This window comes from Aulonocara sp. 'chitande type north' Nkhata Bay, linkage group LG3 (genome assembly GCF_057382095.1).
Source record: "Aulonocara sp. 'chitande type north' Nkhata Bay isolate Kocher_YH1m ecotype deep benthic linkage group LG3, A_spYH_male_GT1.1, whole genome shotgun sequence".
Lineage (NCBI taxonomy): Eukaryota > Metazoa > Chordata > Actinopteri > Cichliformes > Cichlidae > Aulonocara > Aulonocara sp. 'chitande type north' Nkhata Bay.
The window spans coordinates 41,887,143-41,907,328 of NC_141346.1; the positions used below are offsets into that span (position 1 = coordinate 41,887,143).

General features: G+C 43.3%; 1 protein-coding gene across 4 annotated transcripts in view; it reads left to right on the forward strand.

Moving 5' to 3' along the window:
• The first annotated feature begins 4,043 nt into the window (after positions 1 to 4,043).
• nwd2 (NACHT and WD repeat domain containing 2) overlaps positions 4,044 to 20,186 on the forward strand; it is a 57,949-nt gene continuing 41,806 nt past the window's right edge. The window contains exons 1-3 of one of the 4 annotated variants that reach the window (XM_086281284.1): positions 4,044 to 4,698; positions 6,041 to 6,212; positions 17,549 to 17,637. In XM_086281284.1, the coding sequence (XP_086137410.1) occupies positions 6,062 to 6,212; positions 17,549 to 17,637 (240 nt within the window). In that variant the 5' untranslated portion in view covers positions 4,044 to 4,698; positions 6,041 to 6,061. The other 3 variants (XM_086281276.1, XM_086281270.1, XM_086281263.1) reach the window with 3 other exon arrangements.

The following is a 20,186-nucleotide window of genomic DNA, read 5'->3' on the forward strand; positions in this document are numbered from 1 at the left end:
AAAAAAATCTGGCTGCTAATCTTTGCAGAGTAAACTGAGATAACTGAGTTGCCGGGGTTTTAGCATCTTCAGTAATAGAGTACTTGGTGGGGATCCCACCCTCTGTGGATTACTTGTCCCACCTCTGCTATAGTGTTTTTATCCCCACCAGAGATACATCTTTTCTCCCTCTAAGCTTTTTAGCCCTGAATTTCGAAATATCTAATCTATAGTATGAACAGCAATAAAATCAGAAAGTGACTTCCACCTTTAGCATTTGACATGCTCTTGACAGCAGAGATAACACTGTGACGGGGCATTAAACTTTTTAAACCCCTATGCACCACCGATAATTAGCGAGCATTAGCATGCTAAACTAGCAAAAGCAAAACATATCTATAAACTATCCAAGTATTAGCACATTAGCCACATAATTGCAACCTTGTTACCACACTGACCCTAAGGTCAAAGCACCTTTCTGTCATACTTTTAAATCTGCTAGCTTTAAAACTTCTCATATATACACAGACTGTTTATATACTTATATTTTTTCTGAGATTTCTAAAAAATGAAGTCGAGCAATTACTCAAGATAATGCATCTATTAGTGATACATTTGTCATTTAAAATAATAAAGTGCTTGTAGTATATATAATTTGTTAAACAGCTTAAATGCTCACCATGTTGTTAGCTAATGCTAGCACCAGAAAGGCTATAGGGCAGAAAGCATCTTTTCTCTAATGTTATTTGTAGTTTTCAGTTACACCTTGCTTAGGTTTAGGGGGAAAAAACTACATGGTTTGAGTTAAAATATATTGTATAAGAAATGTTAACTACATCTAAGAAAGCCAGTCTGATGCAAAGCCCTGGAGCAAACTCCCTGCTTTATCTTTATGTGCTATCTTTCTGGATTATTGCAGACGTCTTTTATTCAGTACCATGATAGAGATCAGTGTTTTTCTTGGTATTTGAACTAGTTGCAACTGAAAAAGGTCAACTTTTTAAAACTCCCAGCGATTTACTGATCCCATATATTGATGAGGGTTGGGGGGCTGGGGGTTGCCTGTCACCGCAGTGTTTTTCAGGTTAAATAGTAGAACAGTGAGGGACGTTGCTGTCGAGCTGTGATTGGGATCCCGTCTTGGCTAAAAGCGGGATTATGACTGAGCCGCTCTAAGCCAGCACTGTTGCATTTTCATTCAGCTACATCCTGCGAATCTGCCTCATTTTTATCACGTGAAAAGACCCATTGCATGTCTGAATATAAAGGCTGGTGGACAGATCCTCCCACAGAAAAAAAATCTAATGCTCAGAGAGGCCAAATCATTTAATGCATCACAATCAAAGCTGGAATAGAAGCTCTTGTTTATCGATTGTGGAGATTTTTTCACTCATGAATAAACCCAGTGATTCGGAAGGTGCCAAAGTTAATCTGCTTTGCATAAATAAATTGTTAAGCCGCATCTGTTCCTTCGACAAGCTTGAAATCGAAGTGAGGAAGTCAGAAAATTACCCCATTATTTATACACTACAGAAACACCTGAACATGTAAATAAAATGACAGAAATTAGCTTTCTTTCTATGCAAACTCTGCAAGGGGTGGCAGAAGGGAGGCTTTCATGAAAGCGTTAGTTTAGAGTGAACTGCGATCACACAGGCAATATCTCTGCTCATACAAATTCATTCAACACTTTATGGAAATGAACACTAAGCAACGAAATGAGGTGGGGTCACAGTGCATGGTAACATGAGAATGCTTTCCCAGAAGCAGACTGGGGGATTCAAGGACTTGTCAAGGGAAAATCACAGAAACAGTTTTCACAGCATTTCATGTCAATTTAGTCTTCTGCCTTTTTGATTATGTGAAGAGACATATTCATTGTAGCGAGTTCCCCTATTGGCTACTGTATATTCTGTTTATCTGAAAGGAAAAGCATGCCACTCAGCACACTGACATAATTCAGCAACTATGGATAAATTGCCACAAGATTTCGTACAGACACTTGAGGATAATCCTTTGATCCTTTTTGTTGTTGAACAAGTGTTGGTAAATTATAATGGCATTAAGCCCGGTTCGGTACCATTTCCAGTACAAGTATAACAGAAAGCTGCAGAATATAAACAGTGTCGACCTATGTGGACAAAATGCCACAGATTAGCTCAGGTGGTAGGTTGCAGCAACTCCTTGTTTTCACTTTGAAGTTGGCCGCTGGTAACTTGTGGACATTCCAAGCTCCGGTTACCTAGGTAACACTCTAAAGTATGGACAGCAAGGTCATATGTTAGTCAATGCTAACCTGTGCTCTGATTCGTAGTCACTTTAAACACTCGCCTGGAAGTTGAGAAAAGCATATTTGGGTCCTGCCAATTTCACATGGCCAGTGGTCGTAGTCGCGTCAAGTCACCAAGCATCACTTACCTTCTGTGGCTGTGGTCCAGCATGTGAAGCCAGCATAACTTTCTAGTGTTTTGAGACCTTGGTGTTTTATTTATTTTTCCTTTTTAAAAAGAAATGGAGATGAATTGGTCATTTGTACATTTATTCTATTTTTTTCCTTTAAGATTTTATTTGCAGTGTTCACAGGGAGTATTGGATTTTGAGAGGCAATTTGCTCTTCTTAATCTATACATGAATATACGAAGTTACAATTTCCTCTTGTTCACTTACACCCTTGATCTCTGGGTCAGCTACCTAAAAAAGAAAATAAACCCAGAGTGAGGATTTCAATTAAGGAGTTAATGTAGTGGTGCCAGTGGGTAGCATACAGAAATAGACATTCCCAACTGCCTCCCTGACTCCCACTCCCCTTGCTTCTTTCCAGCTGTTTTTAAAGAAACAACCATCCATCACCAGCCATTTTAAAAGCTGGTGTGCGTGTGGACCTGCGCCAAGTGAACAGCTAGTGTCTGTCTTGTTCACCTGCGTGTGTCTCCCAGGTGACACATCGCATCTCGTCACAACGGTGACTCACATTCGCTCAGAGTGGTCCAAGGTTTGAGGAGCGGGAACACGAGGAGAAGCACTTGGCTACAAACCCAGCGACTTACTGTTACTGTGTCTGCGCATGAATGCACTAACATGCTCAAACACACCCAAAGGTGTTTGCTCACTCTCAGGGGCACCAAACCAGGGAGCGATACTAAATGATTTAAGGAGACAGAGCTGGACAGCAGCCCTGGAACATACCGCACATTATGCTGTTGTTTTTCACTCTTAGAGCTGCTTCCAAGTGGCACTTAACTTCTGTGCATGTGCAGAAACCCTTTTTTTGGCCTGCCACATCACATTTCGCCCAACCAGCTGTGTGAAGTCTTTTGGAAAGACTGTGGTGCTCATGATTAACTGACTGATAAGAGGAAGCGGAACAACCAAGTAAAGAAAGGTCACACCGCTGTTGGGAACAAGGCTCCGGTCTCCGGTGCTCCACTTGTGCTTTTCCGGAGTCTGTTTTGTTCTGGTGTGAGCTGGATGCCCTGCAGGCTGCCTTAAATGGGTCGGCACGAGCCGTCAGAGCCTGAATCATCCTCGAGACCTGCAGCTGTAAGTAAGTCACATAGAAGCTGATTATTTAATGTATGAGGATAATGTATTTAATTTGGTGTTTGCATTCATTGTAACTTGCTCTGCCTAGGCTTAGGAATCAGCCAAGCATAAGGTAAAGGAGCTGTTTTGTTTTTTAATCTCATTGTGAATTTGTCTGTATAACTGGCTGCTAAAAGATTTAATCTTTTCTTTGTTTCCATTACTTATGATATGGATCCATGTAGACATCTTAAAGGTTAGTAATATGCTTAAACTCCTATATAAAAATGTAGCCATGGATATTATACATCCGCATGCCTTTTTTCTTCTTGTGTGGGTCCATAATTCAAAAGCATTTGTGCAGCTCAGAGCAACAGACATACTGTTCATCATATAGGTTCAGAGAAATGCTTCAACACCGAGACTGAGAAGGGAGAGAAAAATATATGGTTCAGCGTCTCCCCCCCACCCCCCAATCCACCCACCTCACAAGAACAGCACAGTAATCAATTCCGTTTAGTACAAATCCAATGCACTTAAACTTCCAGCACGAATAACCAGAGGCTGCAGAGCAGAGGTACATTTATCGATAAAGCAATTAATTCAAACCACTCCTCCTCTTTCTCCTTCTCCTCTGGCTGCTGCCTGCCCCATGTTTGGGAAAAGGGGGCTTTCAGGTACCTGTTACTCCAAAAAAAAAAAAAAAAAAAAGTAATATAGCATTTAATTAAAAGGTTCATTTAAGGCCATAAAGTTGGGCTAAGTTATAAGATATGGTGGAAAAAAAAGTCAAAATACAATGACGAGATGTTACAATAGAATTAATTTAAATAGGCACTTAAACTTTACTTGACGTCTACTGGGTTAAAAAAAATAAATAAAAGACTACCACTAAGGGCTTCTGGGTAAATGTAACGTCGCTGCTCGTTACTTTATTTGCGTCGTGACTGTTTTAAAGAGTTGTAACGTCATTTACGGCAGCACACTGCTGACTTCGCGGTCCACTGCAATCTTAATAGAGACTGAGGGAGCACCAGTCCGTCCACTGGAGTGGAGGGAGACAGTGGAAAAAGAGCATCCAGCAGAGCTTCTCTCGTCTGTCACCGCCGTCAAGTCAGACGTTAAAAGCTGGGGCACTACCGGAATTGAAGTTGTCACTTTCAACATAAAAGCGCAACTTCACTGAACGAAGGTTAGGTGAGTACTGAGCTGAAGGCTGTGCATATCTCTTTGCTTAACAAACATACGATATGGGAAATAATTATATCCCTAGGTTTAACGAAGTCTAAACTTCTTGGTAGACCCTTGAAAAGCGACATGATCAAAAGCTGTAGCTTTATTTTGAAAATATCCACCGGTAGCCGCGCTCTTATTTTGTCCGGCTTCGCGCTCCCTGTGCCTCTCAGAGCTCGGTCGGCTCGCAGAGACAGCAGGATGCCAAAGGGAGCACTCCGGCACACGGCGTCCGTTTTACCGTCTCCCCACGTCGTCTCTCAGTCACGGCAACTCTGATGGGCGTTTTTATCTTGCCTTTACCGCCCTCGACGCTTGGATATTTTCGGAAGCCACGAAATGAAGCGAATGAATGTGAGCAACAAGAAGTATCCTGTTGTTGTGCCTGTCTCCAGCATCACTAGTAGTCAAGTACTCTCTGTGGATGCGGTGCCCCTAAGTGGTTGTAGTTGTCTGATTCTTAAGAGGATTTGATGTAGTGATCAGTAGTGGACTACCCAACTTTTTTCCCCCTCCCGCCTTTTTGTTGTCTATTTTTTTCTTTTTGAGGTTTTCCGTCTTTGAAACAAAGATTTCAGGATAGACCAACTCCGGAAAACCGGCGACTTCACATCTGCTCCCGGCGGAATAACCATTGTTAGCGGTTATTCGCCTTTCACAAGCATCGTCTCTGGGGTGGGAACACGACTGATGCTTGCCTTGTTCGTCCATACGAGTTTTGTATCGTCTCGTTCTTGTTTGTCTGTTTGTCCCACAGTGGCATGAAAATTCATGAATGCGTCCAAGGACATGTATACAAATTACGCATGCACCATGACGGTAGTAGTCTGTGCGTAATATCCTATTATTATACCCCTACTACACGAATGCAATAACAAACATATTCAGTCTCATACCTGTGTTTGGAGAAGATTTGACAGATCCATCCTAACTTGATTGGTGTGTGTGAAGCATGGACGTTATGACTATGACAAGGTAGACTACTAGATCATGTTTTATAAATAGATTTTAGAGTATTTTAAGTAAGCTTAACCACCTTAAGACTAATTAGGGTTCATGCCATACCAGTGCCTGTAAAGGTGGTCAAACTTAGTAGCAAATTATAATAATAAAATAATAGCAAACAGCTATTAGACACAGCTCCATGCCTTTGCCATAATTAACGCTCCCTGCATGCGTGCGTGTGTGTGGATGGATCAGGTGAATCTGCGCGCAAACATGCATGTGTTTTCCATGTGCCTGCCTGTGGGTCCCTGGCCGTGCTAACATGCCCTCCTCCCTCCCTCCTTTCTGTGCGTGTGTACAGCCACGCTGGAAGTCGCCTCCTATGTGGCCGTCGGGAGTGGGGAGCAGGCAGCCCTGCCCGCGGGAGTCTGCGCTGCGCAGGGCGGCCATCAGCGGCAACATCAACGCCCTGCCGCCGCACCACGTCCCCACCGGCCGCAGCGTCCGGGTCTTCATCTGTGCCAACCCCGACGGTAAGAGTGTCAGCGTGACACCCCCCCCCCTCTCTGCCTTCCTACCCACCACTCCTTCCTCCTCCTCCTCTACCTCTCCCTCTTTTGAAGCCCGTGCACCCTCACAGTGACACAATGCTCTCGAGTATTTCACCATATTCTTCATGTCTGGAGCCGTACTCTGCCTTAAAAAGAATTTCTGGGTGAAATCAGCCACGCTCATTTCAAGACAGCGTCTCAAAAGTGCAGCAAGAGGCTCGTGCAGCTCCGCCACTTTGAAGCTCGGGGTCCTGTGATCCACTATTGATTCAGGTCTCCTTTGGAAAGACGGGTCAGGACTCTCAGATTGAGCCACAAGCTGCGACATTTAAAGACCGGCTTACTTTAGCGGCTGGCGACGTCTCAGATGAGGTTACATTAGACCATGTGACAACTTTGACTCAAGTGAAATTGTGTATGTCACTGATGCAATATAGAGCAGACTGCTTTCAACCTAGCAGAGTGCAAGACAGTCGGGTCGTGAGGGAGACACCCAGTTGCAGCTCTGTATTTGAATATGCCCTTTGGGTAAGGGGGTAAAAATAGGCTCTGCAAAACTGGAGTAAACAAGGCAAGGGAAGTAGAGAGGCTACGAGAGAAAGGGATGGAGGGAGAGTGGAGGAGGAGGAGAGAAGCAGGGCACGCCAAGGATTTAAAAAGAGAGTTTGCCTTTGTCGATACGTCACTGTCATTTGCCTTCCCTCACTGAGCAAAATTGCTCTGGACCCCAGAAAAACCTGAATGAGCTGACCCTGGATTATTGCACTGTAATGGCCTCTCACCGCTGAAAAGTCTGGCATTGTTTAGCCACCTGTAGCTGAGTCAGATGTTTAAACCGTACCGCCTCAGCACGAATTTAACGCTCCAGTCTACACGTGGATTGAAAATAAGGACGAGGGGGACGTTCCGAGGAGTTCTTTTCACACCGATCGCACTAATGGAAAGACCCGCATCTCAGCCCGAGGCACGAAGACAGCTAATTATGAGCTGCTGTTTTGAGATGCCTGGTATCCAGCTTCTACTAATGAAGCCGTAGAGGTGCAGAGGCACAGCCGATTCTCCCTCAGCCTCACCTCGGTCAAATAAAACAGCAGTTCTGTGCGTTTCTTTTGGTTTCTTTGGTCAGAGGTCAGGCAATTAGCCACATTATCACTTACATAACACGCTCGCACTGTTCTCAGGTACTTTCCCATACTTTTAAACTTTCTTGTTTATGTCTGCAGGCGCTGCATGCAAGGAAAGCATAAAAGAAAGGCTGTTATTAGTGGATGTCACCCAGGTCAGCCCACAGCCTGACTGCAGAGCTTCTTTCTGCATGTTCACTAGAGGGGGCTATCCATGCATTTATTTACTGCACTTCACACAACTGTACGTGCATTCAGACAGCTGTTGTGCATTATTGCACATCGACATCACACTTTTACGTCATTTTTCCACAACTCATCATGTAGTGAAAAAGCAAGTCGGGATTGAGGCTGGAAACTCAGACAAAGGTCAAGTTTGCAGCCCTTTGTCTGAGCTGCATTCAGATATGGGAAGATGAGCTCTGCTTCCACATGCAGGAGTTGATGGTCAGGTGGACTCACTCAATCTTTCCCTTGGTAACAGTTGGCGAAATATATGCTGCATATAACCCAATAGATTTACTATTTGTAACGTCAGACACTAGAAAGGGGAACAGCGCTGTTGGAAGTGATCACCTCGCTGTCGTAAAAGTGTAACTGCTTGGTTTTATTGCGCCTGATGATCCGGGGATCTCTGCTTTGACTTATATATATACACAGACACACACGCTTGCAACGTGTGTTACGGTGTAGGCTCTGCTGAATACAATGACCCTGATGCACCTTAATCAGAAAGCCACAGATGACCGCAGAGCACGGTCTCCGGTGCGTTCGCCCTCGCGGACCTCTGCTGTGTTTGTTTACATCGCCTAAAAAGGGGCACGACACTCAATTTGAGCAGTAATTTAAAAAAAGAGCACAAGATCACTGCAGAAAGTTTACTCGCCAGTGCGGCGATACAGACTCTATAGAGGCATTCGCGTCCTTGCCACAGTGTACAGCAAAGAAATCCCTCCATCAAGGCTACAGCATGTCACCACAGAGACCACTAATTATATTACATTTCACCTTGCAATTATTCCCAGTGTTCCAGCTGGCTCTATTTAACTTTCTTTTCAGCTTGTTTTGTGGCTTCTGAGCGCAGATTTCCTTTAAAAAAATTCATCCCTAATTCTCTCCTAATTTTTTGGGATTGTGTCTGGTGAAAGAAAACAAAAGAGAGAGAGTGGGAGGGAGGGATCGGCAGGCAGGAGCTGCAGGGAGATGGCAGGCGGAGAGCGTGGCTTTTGTTCAGTGAACTGCTCCTCCTGGGCCCGGCAAGTGCCGGAGTTTCGGGACGAGCCCAACCCCATTATGCGGCGAGTTTATGACACGTGCCGCCGAGGCGGTTTTTACCCTCTTGTGGCGTCTGCTTTCCTCCTGAGGGTAGAAAGGAAGCTCACACCGACTAGTTTGGCAGCAGCTTTCAGTGACCTCTTCTCTGAATTTTCCAGAGTGCTGCGGAGCAGTTCGGCAACCTCCCTCCGGGAACGTTGTTCTGACAAATTCTGCAGCTGCCCTGTCATACCCGTCTAACTCCCTGGGTGTTGGAGCCATTTCATGGAACGCACTGTAAAATATTTTGTCAGGAGTGACAGCGATGAAAGGAAGCAACGTGCTCCCATAATTCCTGGAAAACAGATGCGACTTGTAATCGGTTTATATTAAATAAGCCAATCGTTGTCTTTATGTGTGAATGCGCACATAAACTGCACTTCAGAGACAGAGACGGGGCGCTTTTCAATCTCATATTGAAACTAGCACGCCCCAGTAAATGTTTTTTTTGTGCGTCTTGAGAGACATTTTAAATTTGCTAATGGTTTCTGAGTCAGATTGACTTCCAGTTATTTAAACTTACTGATGGACTAAGTAGAGAAAGGCAACTTTCCAAACTGATCAAAGTAAAAGGAGGAAAGGAAAAAAGACACTTTAAAAGACGGGAACATCTTTTACAGTAATTTGTATTTGTGAATACAGTTGAAAACCGTAAATGTTGGTGCTTTGTTACACTTTTTTTTTTTTTTTTGATTGAAGTCCGACTCGACTCGCAAAATCAGGATGGATCACGTCCCACTACCTCATCAACCTCACAGTCAACCTTAAATACTGCTGCGACTTGAATGAGGTGGCTGATCAGACTTTGGACAGTTCCATGCTGCCGTGTGTAAAGACTCAGTTCTGTAACATTTGAATTCAAGGCATCAAATACATTGTGAAAAAAAATTCTACATTTTTCAATTTCGAATTTTATGATTTTGCAAAAAATTCCTCCTGAAAAAACATGCAGGGGCCAAAAACAGAGTCGACATCAAGTGATGATGAGCAGGTCCTGATGTTTCTAAGCAAGCAAAGGAAAAAACTGAGATTCTGGGTTCATCCAGTAATCAGGAGAAGGCAGCAGCAGGGAGAATTTCGTGGTTCGATCCAGGAGTTGAAGCTGTATCACGGCCGCTTTTGTACATATTTCGGGATGTCAGCGGAGCATGGCGCAGGTTTCCATGACCTCCCTTTGGTGTAAAGTGTAGGTAACACAGTACCTTTTGTCTATATAGTGTGCTTGGTTTCCAGGTTTATGTGGCTGACAGCAGTGTTAAAGTTCAGCAACATGACAGACGATCCTGAAATGATTAATCACCTGCAGCCAGCGTTCATCCTCAGGATAGCTGTCACAGTAGCATCCATGCATGCAAAGGGGGCTGGAGTCACATACATAAACTACAAAGCAGAAATGGAAACGTGGAGAAAAGCCTGCAGCTCCAACACTTATTTAGCATCTACTTTACCTTAAGTTCATTTACAGTAATAAATCGTTTATGGGTTATTTTAATTGGTGAGTCTAAATGTACAGCAGGTGTGAATATGAGCGTCTGTCTCTCTGTTAGTCCTGTAACAGATTGGCGACCTGTCCAGGGTGTAACCCCCTCCCACGGCCCAACCACCATGACTCTGAACTGGATCGTTTCCGTAGTTACGTTGTCCTATCATCCCGTGTTAGACTGCCAATAACTGACACACTGGGGCAGGTCCGGGGAGGGTTTAATTGGCACTGCGCACCCTCCATAAAGCAGACTCTCCACACAGCAGGAGCAAGAGGAGGCGCACACCTGGGAGTTTAATTTGTTCCATGATGATGAGCCTCATTCACAGACACGGTTGAACAATTTAGCGTGCCAAAATTAGTAATGATCAATGGCGGGATATCATATAGACATAATATTTGCCTTTTTGCTCCTTTATACTTGTTTTTTTCTGTAAGCCTATAGTTCTGCTGACCTGTTCGGTCACCAGGAGTGGAGCCTGCAGCTTAAGATGACTCAACACAGAGATGCTTGACCCCTCTCTCCTCAGACACAGCCGAGTCTTTCACCAACAAATACAAACACCTGGTAGAAAAACAGTTGATGAGAGGAGATAAACCAGTGTCTCTGCACGCACACGGTTACATTAAGTTCTAACTGAAAGTCAAATGAAGATATGGAGACACTCTTTCTCTGATTTCTCTGGTTTTATTTGGAGTTTTATGCAGAGATACTGACACGAGGTAGATTGCTTTTAATATGACTCTTATAATTATTTTAATATAGCTTTAATGGAACTGATAGAAAAACATCACCTTGATTGGGAAGCTGCTGGCGATCCTGTGACCATCGTCAGTCCATGAGGTCATGGTCCAGCTGCACATACAAAGCTTACACTCTGCATAGAATAGCAAACCTAGCTGTTGGTCTTCCTCTATAGTTCCTTCAAGCACTCAGTAAATATACTGCAGTTGTCTTCACAAAGGTCATACTGCATGCAAGTCGCCTAAAACGGATACTTTCAGGATTCAAATGAATGCTAAGATTAGAAAATGTTGGTATAAAGTAGATGTAAACACTGTAAGCCAGAATAAATGAGTCTGAATAAACAGTACTTTAAAAATCCAAAGCAAATGTAATACGAGCCCAATAGGCGTCTGATTGCACATTATATAAAAGGAGCGTCGACATCCTCCACATCTGCTGATGTTACGAAACAAGAAAAAACATCCAGGAAGTCATCTCCACCTACTAACATGTGGAGCGCCACGATAACTCAGGAAACCTTACCCCATCCGCCATGGATAAAATGCATAATAATGCAACCTGGCTCTATTTTTAGAGGGTCACAGAGGGTTTCCACTTGAAATTACTGTGACTAAAATGTTTGGAGCATTTGTTGTGCTTCATTTTTGTTGTCTAAAATTTTTTGGTAATTTTTCAGATGAGACTGAAACAGGTGCACTAACATTAGAAATTTGTGACTCATTGGTATAAAAGGTGTTTATTTGCGCTGTAATTCACATGCGAATGGAACTCTGGGCCGGCTGATCTGAGCCCAGTGTTGGTAATTTCGACAGCTTTTCAGTCTTTGGGGCTGAATTTCTGGGTATTTTTCAGCCCTGGGGCTTAAGGGGTTAACCAGAGAGCTGAGTGAGTCTCAGTGAGGAGGCAAGATATTAGTCTGAAACTTCCATGAATTACAAGGTAGCATGCCGTGTCCATGGTTACTGCCATCTTCTACAGGGAGGAGAGCCTGTGAGATGTTGAAATTCTCCGCTCGTTGCGGCTCGCTGCAACATAGCTGTAAAAGGTTGTGCATTTAAGGCACGAATGCGAACATGTCAAGCCCTAACTGCCCCACACGAGTGGCTTTTGAGTGAACAGCTGCAAGCACAGATGTTACAAAATGAACATTTTCATGTTTGGTAGACCGGTTGTGCGTGCGGTCACTGTTGTGGATGTTAAATCAAATGCAAATTAAGTTGCTGGCAGAGAGACCGTGGGGAGTCCTCTAGTCACGGTTACATGCAATACCGAGGTACCATCCATTACTGTACTTTGCTGTTTTCCCTGGATGCGCGTCATCAAGCGCGAGTGGAGGGGCCGCGGTAACCTCTGGCGGGTTTTCCTACATCCCGATTCGGTCTCCTTGTGCTCAGGAAATGCAGGAACATCTGGCCTTTATGGATGGCCGATTTACACAGCCACAATTTGCCTTCAGTATCTTCCAGGTCACTCGGTATTGATTTGCTCACTGACTATGCGTTTACTTTTCCACAGAAATGCTTTCATGTTTTAGCCCAGTGCATCACCATCCAGTCGAAGTCTAAGTGTAAACCCTAAACCGCAGTTTGTTGTGTCTCTCGTCTGTGTTCGTTTCATTACGTCCAAATAGACAATCCACAGTATCATCCTAGAAAACATCTGTTCTTCAGTTTTTATCTGACTCCAACTTTTGGTCATTATTCACAACATACAGTCGAACTAAACTGTCCAACTAAAAACGTCATAAATTGACTTTTCAGAAACTCATGATGTCATCAGAGAACAGATACTGATCAGCCCAATCAGTGACCTTAATGCGGTATGATGATATTCTACGCAGACTTTATTTTGTTAAAGAAGAATTAAAGTGAAGATATGTGCAGATGTGCATGATTGTTATGAATCCCCATCTTGTTCATGTATGCATATGACCGAGAGGGCGTTTTTGAATTGCTTTGTGAAAATGTAAACCCCATAAAATTCTAAGGTTTTACATATTAGAAGATAATAATAAAAACACGTGATCCTTAACAGATCCATCCATCTTCTTCCGCTTAACCCCTCAGGGTCACGGGGGTGCTGGGTACGCCCTGGTTAGGTCACCGTTCTGTTTCGTGCCATGTCATTATTTATTTACATTATAAGATTCGGTTACTTGTAAAACCCCCTAAATGGCCTGTATTTGTATAGCGCTTTACTTAGTCCCTATGGACCCCAAAGCGCTTTACACTACATCCAGTCATCCACCCATTCACTCACACATTCACACACTGGTGATGGCAAGCTACATTGTAGCCACAGCTGTCCTGGGGCGCACTGACAGAGGCGAGGCTGCCGGACACTGGCGCCAACGGGCCCTCTGACCGCCACCAGTAGGCAACGGGTGAAGTGTCTTACCCAAGGACACAACGACCGAGACTGTTGGAGCTGGGGCTCAAACCGGCAACCTTCCGATTACAAGACGAACTGCCAACTCTTGAGCCACGATCGCCCGTTGTTCCACAAGTCTTGTGCTTTAGCGGCAATAGTTTGAATTAAGAGTTCTGTATGACTTTAATCAGCCTCTTTCACCATTACAGGGGAATTCTAGCTCACTCTTCTTTACTGTGTTCTTCAGACCATTGAAGTTTGTGGTTAAGCATTTCAGTCGTCTTGAGGACTTTGATTGGAGCATAGCAGCAGCTTGCAACTGTGCTTTGGGTCATTGTCCTGCTGTATGACCCAGTTTTGGACAAACTTTACCTGCTGCAAAGATGGCAGAAGACTCTGGAGTACTTTGGTAATCAGACAAATTCATGGTCGACTCAAAGCCCATGGAGGTAAAACAAGCGCAAATCATGACCCCTCCACCACCGTGCTTCACAGTTGGTACGAGGTCTTTGTGCTGATATGCTGTACCTTGTTTTCACCAAACATAGCCCTGTGCATTAGGGTTAAACATTTCCACTGTGGTCTCATCTGTCTAAAGGACATTGTTCCACAAGTCTTGAGCTTTGTTGAGATGCAACTTTGCAAAGCTAAGCCATGCTGCCATGCTCTCTTTAGAGAGAAGAGGCTTTCACCTGGCAGCATCTCCAAACAAAGGATACTTAATATCACTACTTTTTAAAAACTACTCTAGTGTAGTTTAAAAATATATACAAATGGAGCTGGAAATGAGCGTATTAGGTCAGCCTGCAGAACCAAAGATGACAAAAAAGGACCGTAATTGTCTGGACTGTGTCTGTCAGACTTTCTTTTTCTGCTCCAGTACAGTGGAGGTGAATGGAAGCACTGATGCATTGTAGATCCTCCAGAGCAGCAGTGAGTCTGAGTTTCTCCTGAATATATTAAATTCCACTGACCTCTGTGGTATCCGGCAGAAATCTGAGCGACAGACTAAACCTGGCCCTTAAACCCTTAAATCACATCAGAAACGCACACACAGACACACACAGTGAGGATGACCGCTCTGTCCCGCCACTCTACTGTTTGCTGAGACACCCGTCTTGTGGACAACGCTCTCTCTCTTTTAATCAAAGATCCCCAAAGCAGTTGTGTATACCGAGTGCCTCTGGAGTGAAGCTTGATGAGAGCAGAGTGATTGCTTTGTCAGAGCCTTGTTGATGAGACTCAGAGAGGGCAGCTGTAGAGTGATCGCCATCTGGGGGAATGAGTGACCAGCAGAAGCAATGTCAAGCATAACCAACTATAGAGGGAAATGTGGAGATTTTAATACCGAGCGTTGCAGCTTTCCAAAGTGTGGCTTTTGTATCATTTTTCAATCAAGCCAGTTGGGCGTTTGACGGTTGTTTGGACAAAACAAGCAATCTGACGCCATCATTTTGGACTTCTGATGGATATTCCTGTTATTTTCTTCTTTTTTTTTAAATGCTTAAAATAAGTCAGGATGAAACAAATGATAAAAAAAGAGCAGGGAAAGCGTCGGGGACATTTGGCTGCTTTTCTCTGTTCAACTGACTGCCCATTCGTTACCCAAAAGGACAAGGGAGAGGGAGGAGGAGAGGGGAGAAAGGGAAGCTAGAAAGGAAAATAAAGCAAGTTGACAGGACATATGTGAAAGGAAAGATAGATTGGTCGGTGCTATTGAAATGAGCAGATTGGAAAATTGTAGGGAGGGACACACACAAGCACACACGGAGCGAGAACGCGGGCGAGTGAAGGATCTAGTCTTTGTCCCTTTGCACGTGGGAGCGCAGACACACACATACATCAGGCTGCCATAACTCATCATCATCCCACAAAAAAAATAAATAAAAAGAAAGAAAGAGAGGAGGAGGGGGAGAGGAAGGCATCTCACTGTTATCAGCACAAAAATAAACAACAACACAGTTTAGTCTGTCAGGTCGAGCGAGATGCAGATTTGGATTGGACTTCTGCGTCGTCCCGAGCACACGACAGGCCAAAATCCTCAAATTCTGCTGTTTTCCCTCTGCTGTGACCCCCCCAATCCGTGTCAGTGTAAACTATTACACGTTTATTGTTGTCAAACGTATCGCTGATGGAATGAGATGAGCGCTCCTTTGATGCAGCAACTGCCATTTATTTAATTTGCATACGATTACAGCCGTTCGGTTTTTCGAGCTGACATTTTGCTGGGTTAGCTGTGGGCAGATACATGTACGGTCACGGCCCGAAGCCTTACTAAAGATAGATGAGAGATAGATACGTCAGACTAAATTTGTGGGCTCCTCTACTCGTGCTGCATATGACACAGTTAGCAGCTGAAGGGCTGTTTACCCGCCATGTGTGCGCGCGTGCCCGCATGTGCGCGCGTGTTCGAGCCGGCTACTCGGTCACACAGGGCCTCTCTGTTGGGCATATTCTGTTTTTAACTATCCGTCCACACCCTTCAGATAAAGAGAGGGAGAAAGAGGCCGGGACTGTCCAAATGAATTACAGTAACCATTTGGTAGATAGTGAAAAAGAGGGGAGAGGAGGAAAGAAAGTGGGACACAAAAACAAGCCGTTGGGCACTCGCTCTGTGACACTGACTGTCCAATATGATCACTGCCTGTGTAATTCTGGATAATCCCACATTCTTCAAGAGTGTGAACACTGCCGGCTCTTCTAGCTAATCATGTTTTTATAGGTGTAAAAACAAAAGAAAGGTGAGGTACACATTTGAGAGTTACATACACATTGACACACTGGCTGAATTTGAGCTGACAGGTGAAACTATCAGTCCCAGTGTGAGGTTTATACCACAGCTGCCTGAAATTAACAGTACTGGAAATAACTGAAATCATCTTTTGTTTCTGTAATGATTAATCCAGCAGTATGCACAAGCTCTGTAAATTAAATGATGTCTTTAATGCTAAAGAACAATTCTTCTTATCAATTTAAAGACGTTTGGTTTTTTTCTTAGTTTATGAGAGATTATGACAGCTGGTCTAATAAATTTGTTAAGCCCTGCATATGCGTGTTGCATAGACTGTATATAAAAGATGGACATAAGCTCAGGAGGGAATCTGGCTGATTTTAAGGATACGATGAACCCGTGTACATTAGCTGCTTGTTGTTGACTAGGTGACCACGCCCCCGAGAAAACTTACTGTTTCCTCTAAATGTGAACATAGCATGAACATCATGTTTGAGTAAAGACTTCAAAATATGAAGGAAAATGTTTACTCAGCTCAAACATCAAATGAAAACTCTTTTTTGTCAGACTTATATTGACTGACTTGTTTGTGTAAGCAGAGCAGTCGCCCCCTGCTGGCCGTAGGAAAAAGCGGCGATTTAGCAGAGCGTTCTCATTCCCGACGCGTAACATGCCGACAATTTGTCACGTCCCGAGGCGTCCCATGGGAAGGCGAAAGGTAACCGCGTCCCTATGATACGCGTGCCGTGTATTCCAGCCCTAACCCTAACCATGACCTGAAAGGTGTTAGGTAGTGTTTTCCAAAGCAATTAAAGTAAAATACATGTACACGTGCAGATTGAGTCCAAACGGTTCTCATGTTTCCTCCTTTTTCGCAACGTTTGGATGGCTGAAAACGTAACATCCCGAAAATTTGTCACATAGCGCAATATGTTACGTGTCGGGTTTAAGGATCTTAAATGGATTAGCTTCAATTTTCAGACTCAGATGCTAAATTGCTAAAGCGACACCTAATATATAGATTTTTGAGTACTTTGAAAGCTGCTGAATCCTTACGTCTGTGAAAGCATTTTGTCAGCTGTGTAAAGGACAGTCGCAAAACTTGTGACCTTGGTGACCCTTGGTTGGCATCAAACAGAAGCAGATAACGTGATTGCAAAATTGTTCCTTGTTAGGGATTCTGAACTTCTGGATGAATAAAAGAGGGAATTTAAAAACATACATGACCCTCAGCTCGCAGGACGACTTGTTGAATAAGAAAAGTAACAGCCAGATTCAATTAACGTTAAATACGTATCCCTATTCTAAACTGTGGCAGCGTGGAGGCAGATTTGCAGAAATATGAATTGTTATTAAGCAGATTATAGTAATTATTAATGGCTAATTTTTTTGGATGCATTTGAGAAATAAGTGATGGTTTTCTGGAAAAATCCCCAACAATAAATTATTATTTTCACTGGCGTTTCGCAGGCGTGGAGCTCATTAGATTGCGAGTAAAAACGGTTTAATGTGCACCTCTTAATATTTTATCCATTTTTCTATTTTTAGACACAGAGGCGGAGAGGAACGCGCTGAAGGAGCACGTCTATCCCAAACTACGAGACTTCTGCAGGGAGAATTATGGAATTGAATTCCAGGTAAATGGCTGCTTTCTCCTTTCTCTTTCTTTCTAACGTTGATTTATTCTTTTTACGTTTCACCTTCTAACAGCTGCAGATTCTTGTGACTTCCAGAGCATTAGTGCTTTCATATTTACATCATAGCTTACACAGCTATAAGGTGCCCGGAGGGAACCCCGGAGCTGCTAGCAGAGGCGCCCGTCCCTTTAAGCGGACAGAAGGCCAGCAGAGATAAGGTTTCCATCGGTGAAGGCTGGCACAAATCTAGCTATGGATAAGGCAGCATGATGCAAGGGCTTTCCCTTTGTTGTTGTCAGAGGACGGCTGCATTCTCCCTGCGGTGTCCACTGATCGAGATCATTTGCATTGCAAATTAGCATCAGTGTTCACAGAAAGATCCCTATCAGAGTTTTGTTTGCTTAACAAATCCAGGTGGGCTGCCTCAGATTGTTCCTGGAAGGATTTGTGGAGATTTGTTTCCGATGAGGGGGCTTATGACCCATGAATTGTTTTAGAGAACGGTAATCAACGGGGTTTCGGTAGCTAATTCTCATTTCACGCCAGGAATGTTTGGATCAAAACAGCTCCAAGCACAAACCATCTGAAAATCTTGGTACATATGTGTTTAGGTTATCTCCCCCTGTATGCATAAGAGTTGCTCAGACACTTGGGTATCGTTCATATTTCAGTGACTGTGGTACTTCCAGATCCTCTTTTAATGTTCTCATTGTCAGTGGGGTTATGGAAGCAAACTACCATGTGGCTCCATAATGAATTATCATTTGTTTTAAATTTTATCATTTCTAATCATAAAACTTAAAATGACCACCCCAGAGAAATGGATATTAAATGTGGCCTACGATTAAAAACCCATAGTACATTAAGAATTCAGTGGCTCCATGGTGTAACGGTTAAAACATTCGCCTTGCATGGGAAAGAGAAGGCACAATCCCAGCCTCAGGGGTTTGCAAGCTGGTGTACTCCTGGTGCCGGTCCCGAGCCTGGATAAATGGGATGGATGCGTCAGGGAGGGCATCTGGTGTGAAATCTGTGCCAAATCAAATATGTGGATCCATCCACTGTGGCGAACCCTTGGGAAATAAGGGAGCAGCAGAATGGACCACAGTACAAAAAGAATTCAGGGGCCCTGAACAAGTTTGCACATGAATTTTAACTAAAAGAAAGTAATATGGTGTAAAGAGGAACGCATACATGATTGAAATAGCTGAAATAGCAAGCTTAAAGCGGGATTAATGTTCAAAATTGTTAGCTAGTAGCATGTAAGCTGTTGATAAGGTTTGTTTGTATTTTTGTCTTACAGTATAGATAAAGTGAAAACTTTAGCTAAATATTCTGACAGGTAAAACAACTAGCTAACAGTATGAATACAACATTGGGAACTATTTATTAAAATGGCCAGTAATTAAAAATGTTAGCTACAAGTATTGATAAAAAACATTTAATTGTTAGCAAAACATGCTAGTTGCATATTAGCTTGTTAGCTAAAACTGTTGGATGCATGTCAACTAAAAAAAAAACCCAGATTTTTATTATTTTTATGGTTTATTGTCTTTTTAAGTTGTTTATTTACAATGGACTTATTATATACACATTAATACAATTTGAGATATAAAGGTTGTAGTGATGTACAGCAAGTTGAAATGCTCTAAAAATGGCACTACAGCATTTACTTGATTTACACTACATTTGTTTAACTTGATTTGATTTATTTGCAAAGACGGCATTTGACCATGTCACAGTTTGTAGTGAACCATAGACACGGCTCACAGCTGCGATACGTGACTGCTAATTTAGAAGCAAGCCTCTTCCAAACATGGAATGAAGACTCCTTGCCTTTAGGAAATTTGTATGTTTTAAACATCAGCTGTTATTTAGCTCACAGTCTTCTGTGATTATTGAATTCATCGGAGCACTTTTTCTCCCAAATTCTGTATTATATGTGCTCAACCGCAGACAAATTCATTACACTGTTGTAGCAAAGTACACAGCACAGTATTGGGAGAAAAACCTACATTGAATATACAGTATAATTAACCCTACGGCGAGCTGAGTAACCTTACATGAATTACACAAGTTTCCAGTATTACAAGCATCTCTGAGATGACTGGACGTGACGGAGAATTACAAGATAAAAGAAGCAAAGTGTTGCAGAGACGTTTTGGCTCCGGTACCCGTGGCCACGTGTCTGTCTGGTGATTCAGCTCGCTGTGATGCAGCATGAGCCGAAGTGATTAAGCAGAAGGCCTGGGAGTTAATACTATGACTCACTTACGCTGCTCATCCTCCTCCTCAACCAAACCCCCCACACCTCAACTTCACCCACACCATGTGAGAACACCTTGGATAAAACTGGAGCCTGATCATGATTTTTCCTAGTTGATACGATGTTGTGGCGAGGACGTCTTTCACGTGTGAAAACCATACATGATTTCCACACACAGGATTTTGTAGGACGAAGACATTTTTTCCATTTCTCTTTTCTTTTGCTTTGATTTGTAATTTATGCATAATCCCGCCTCCCCTTTCACACGCGCCTCGTTTCTCCG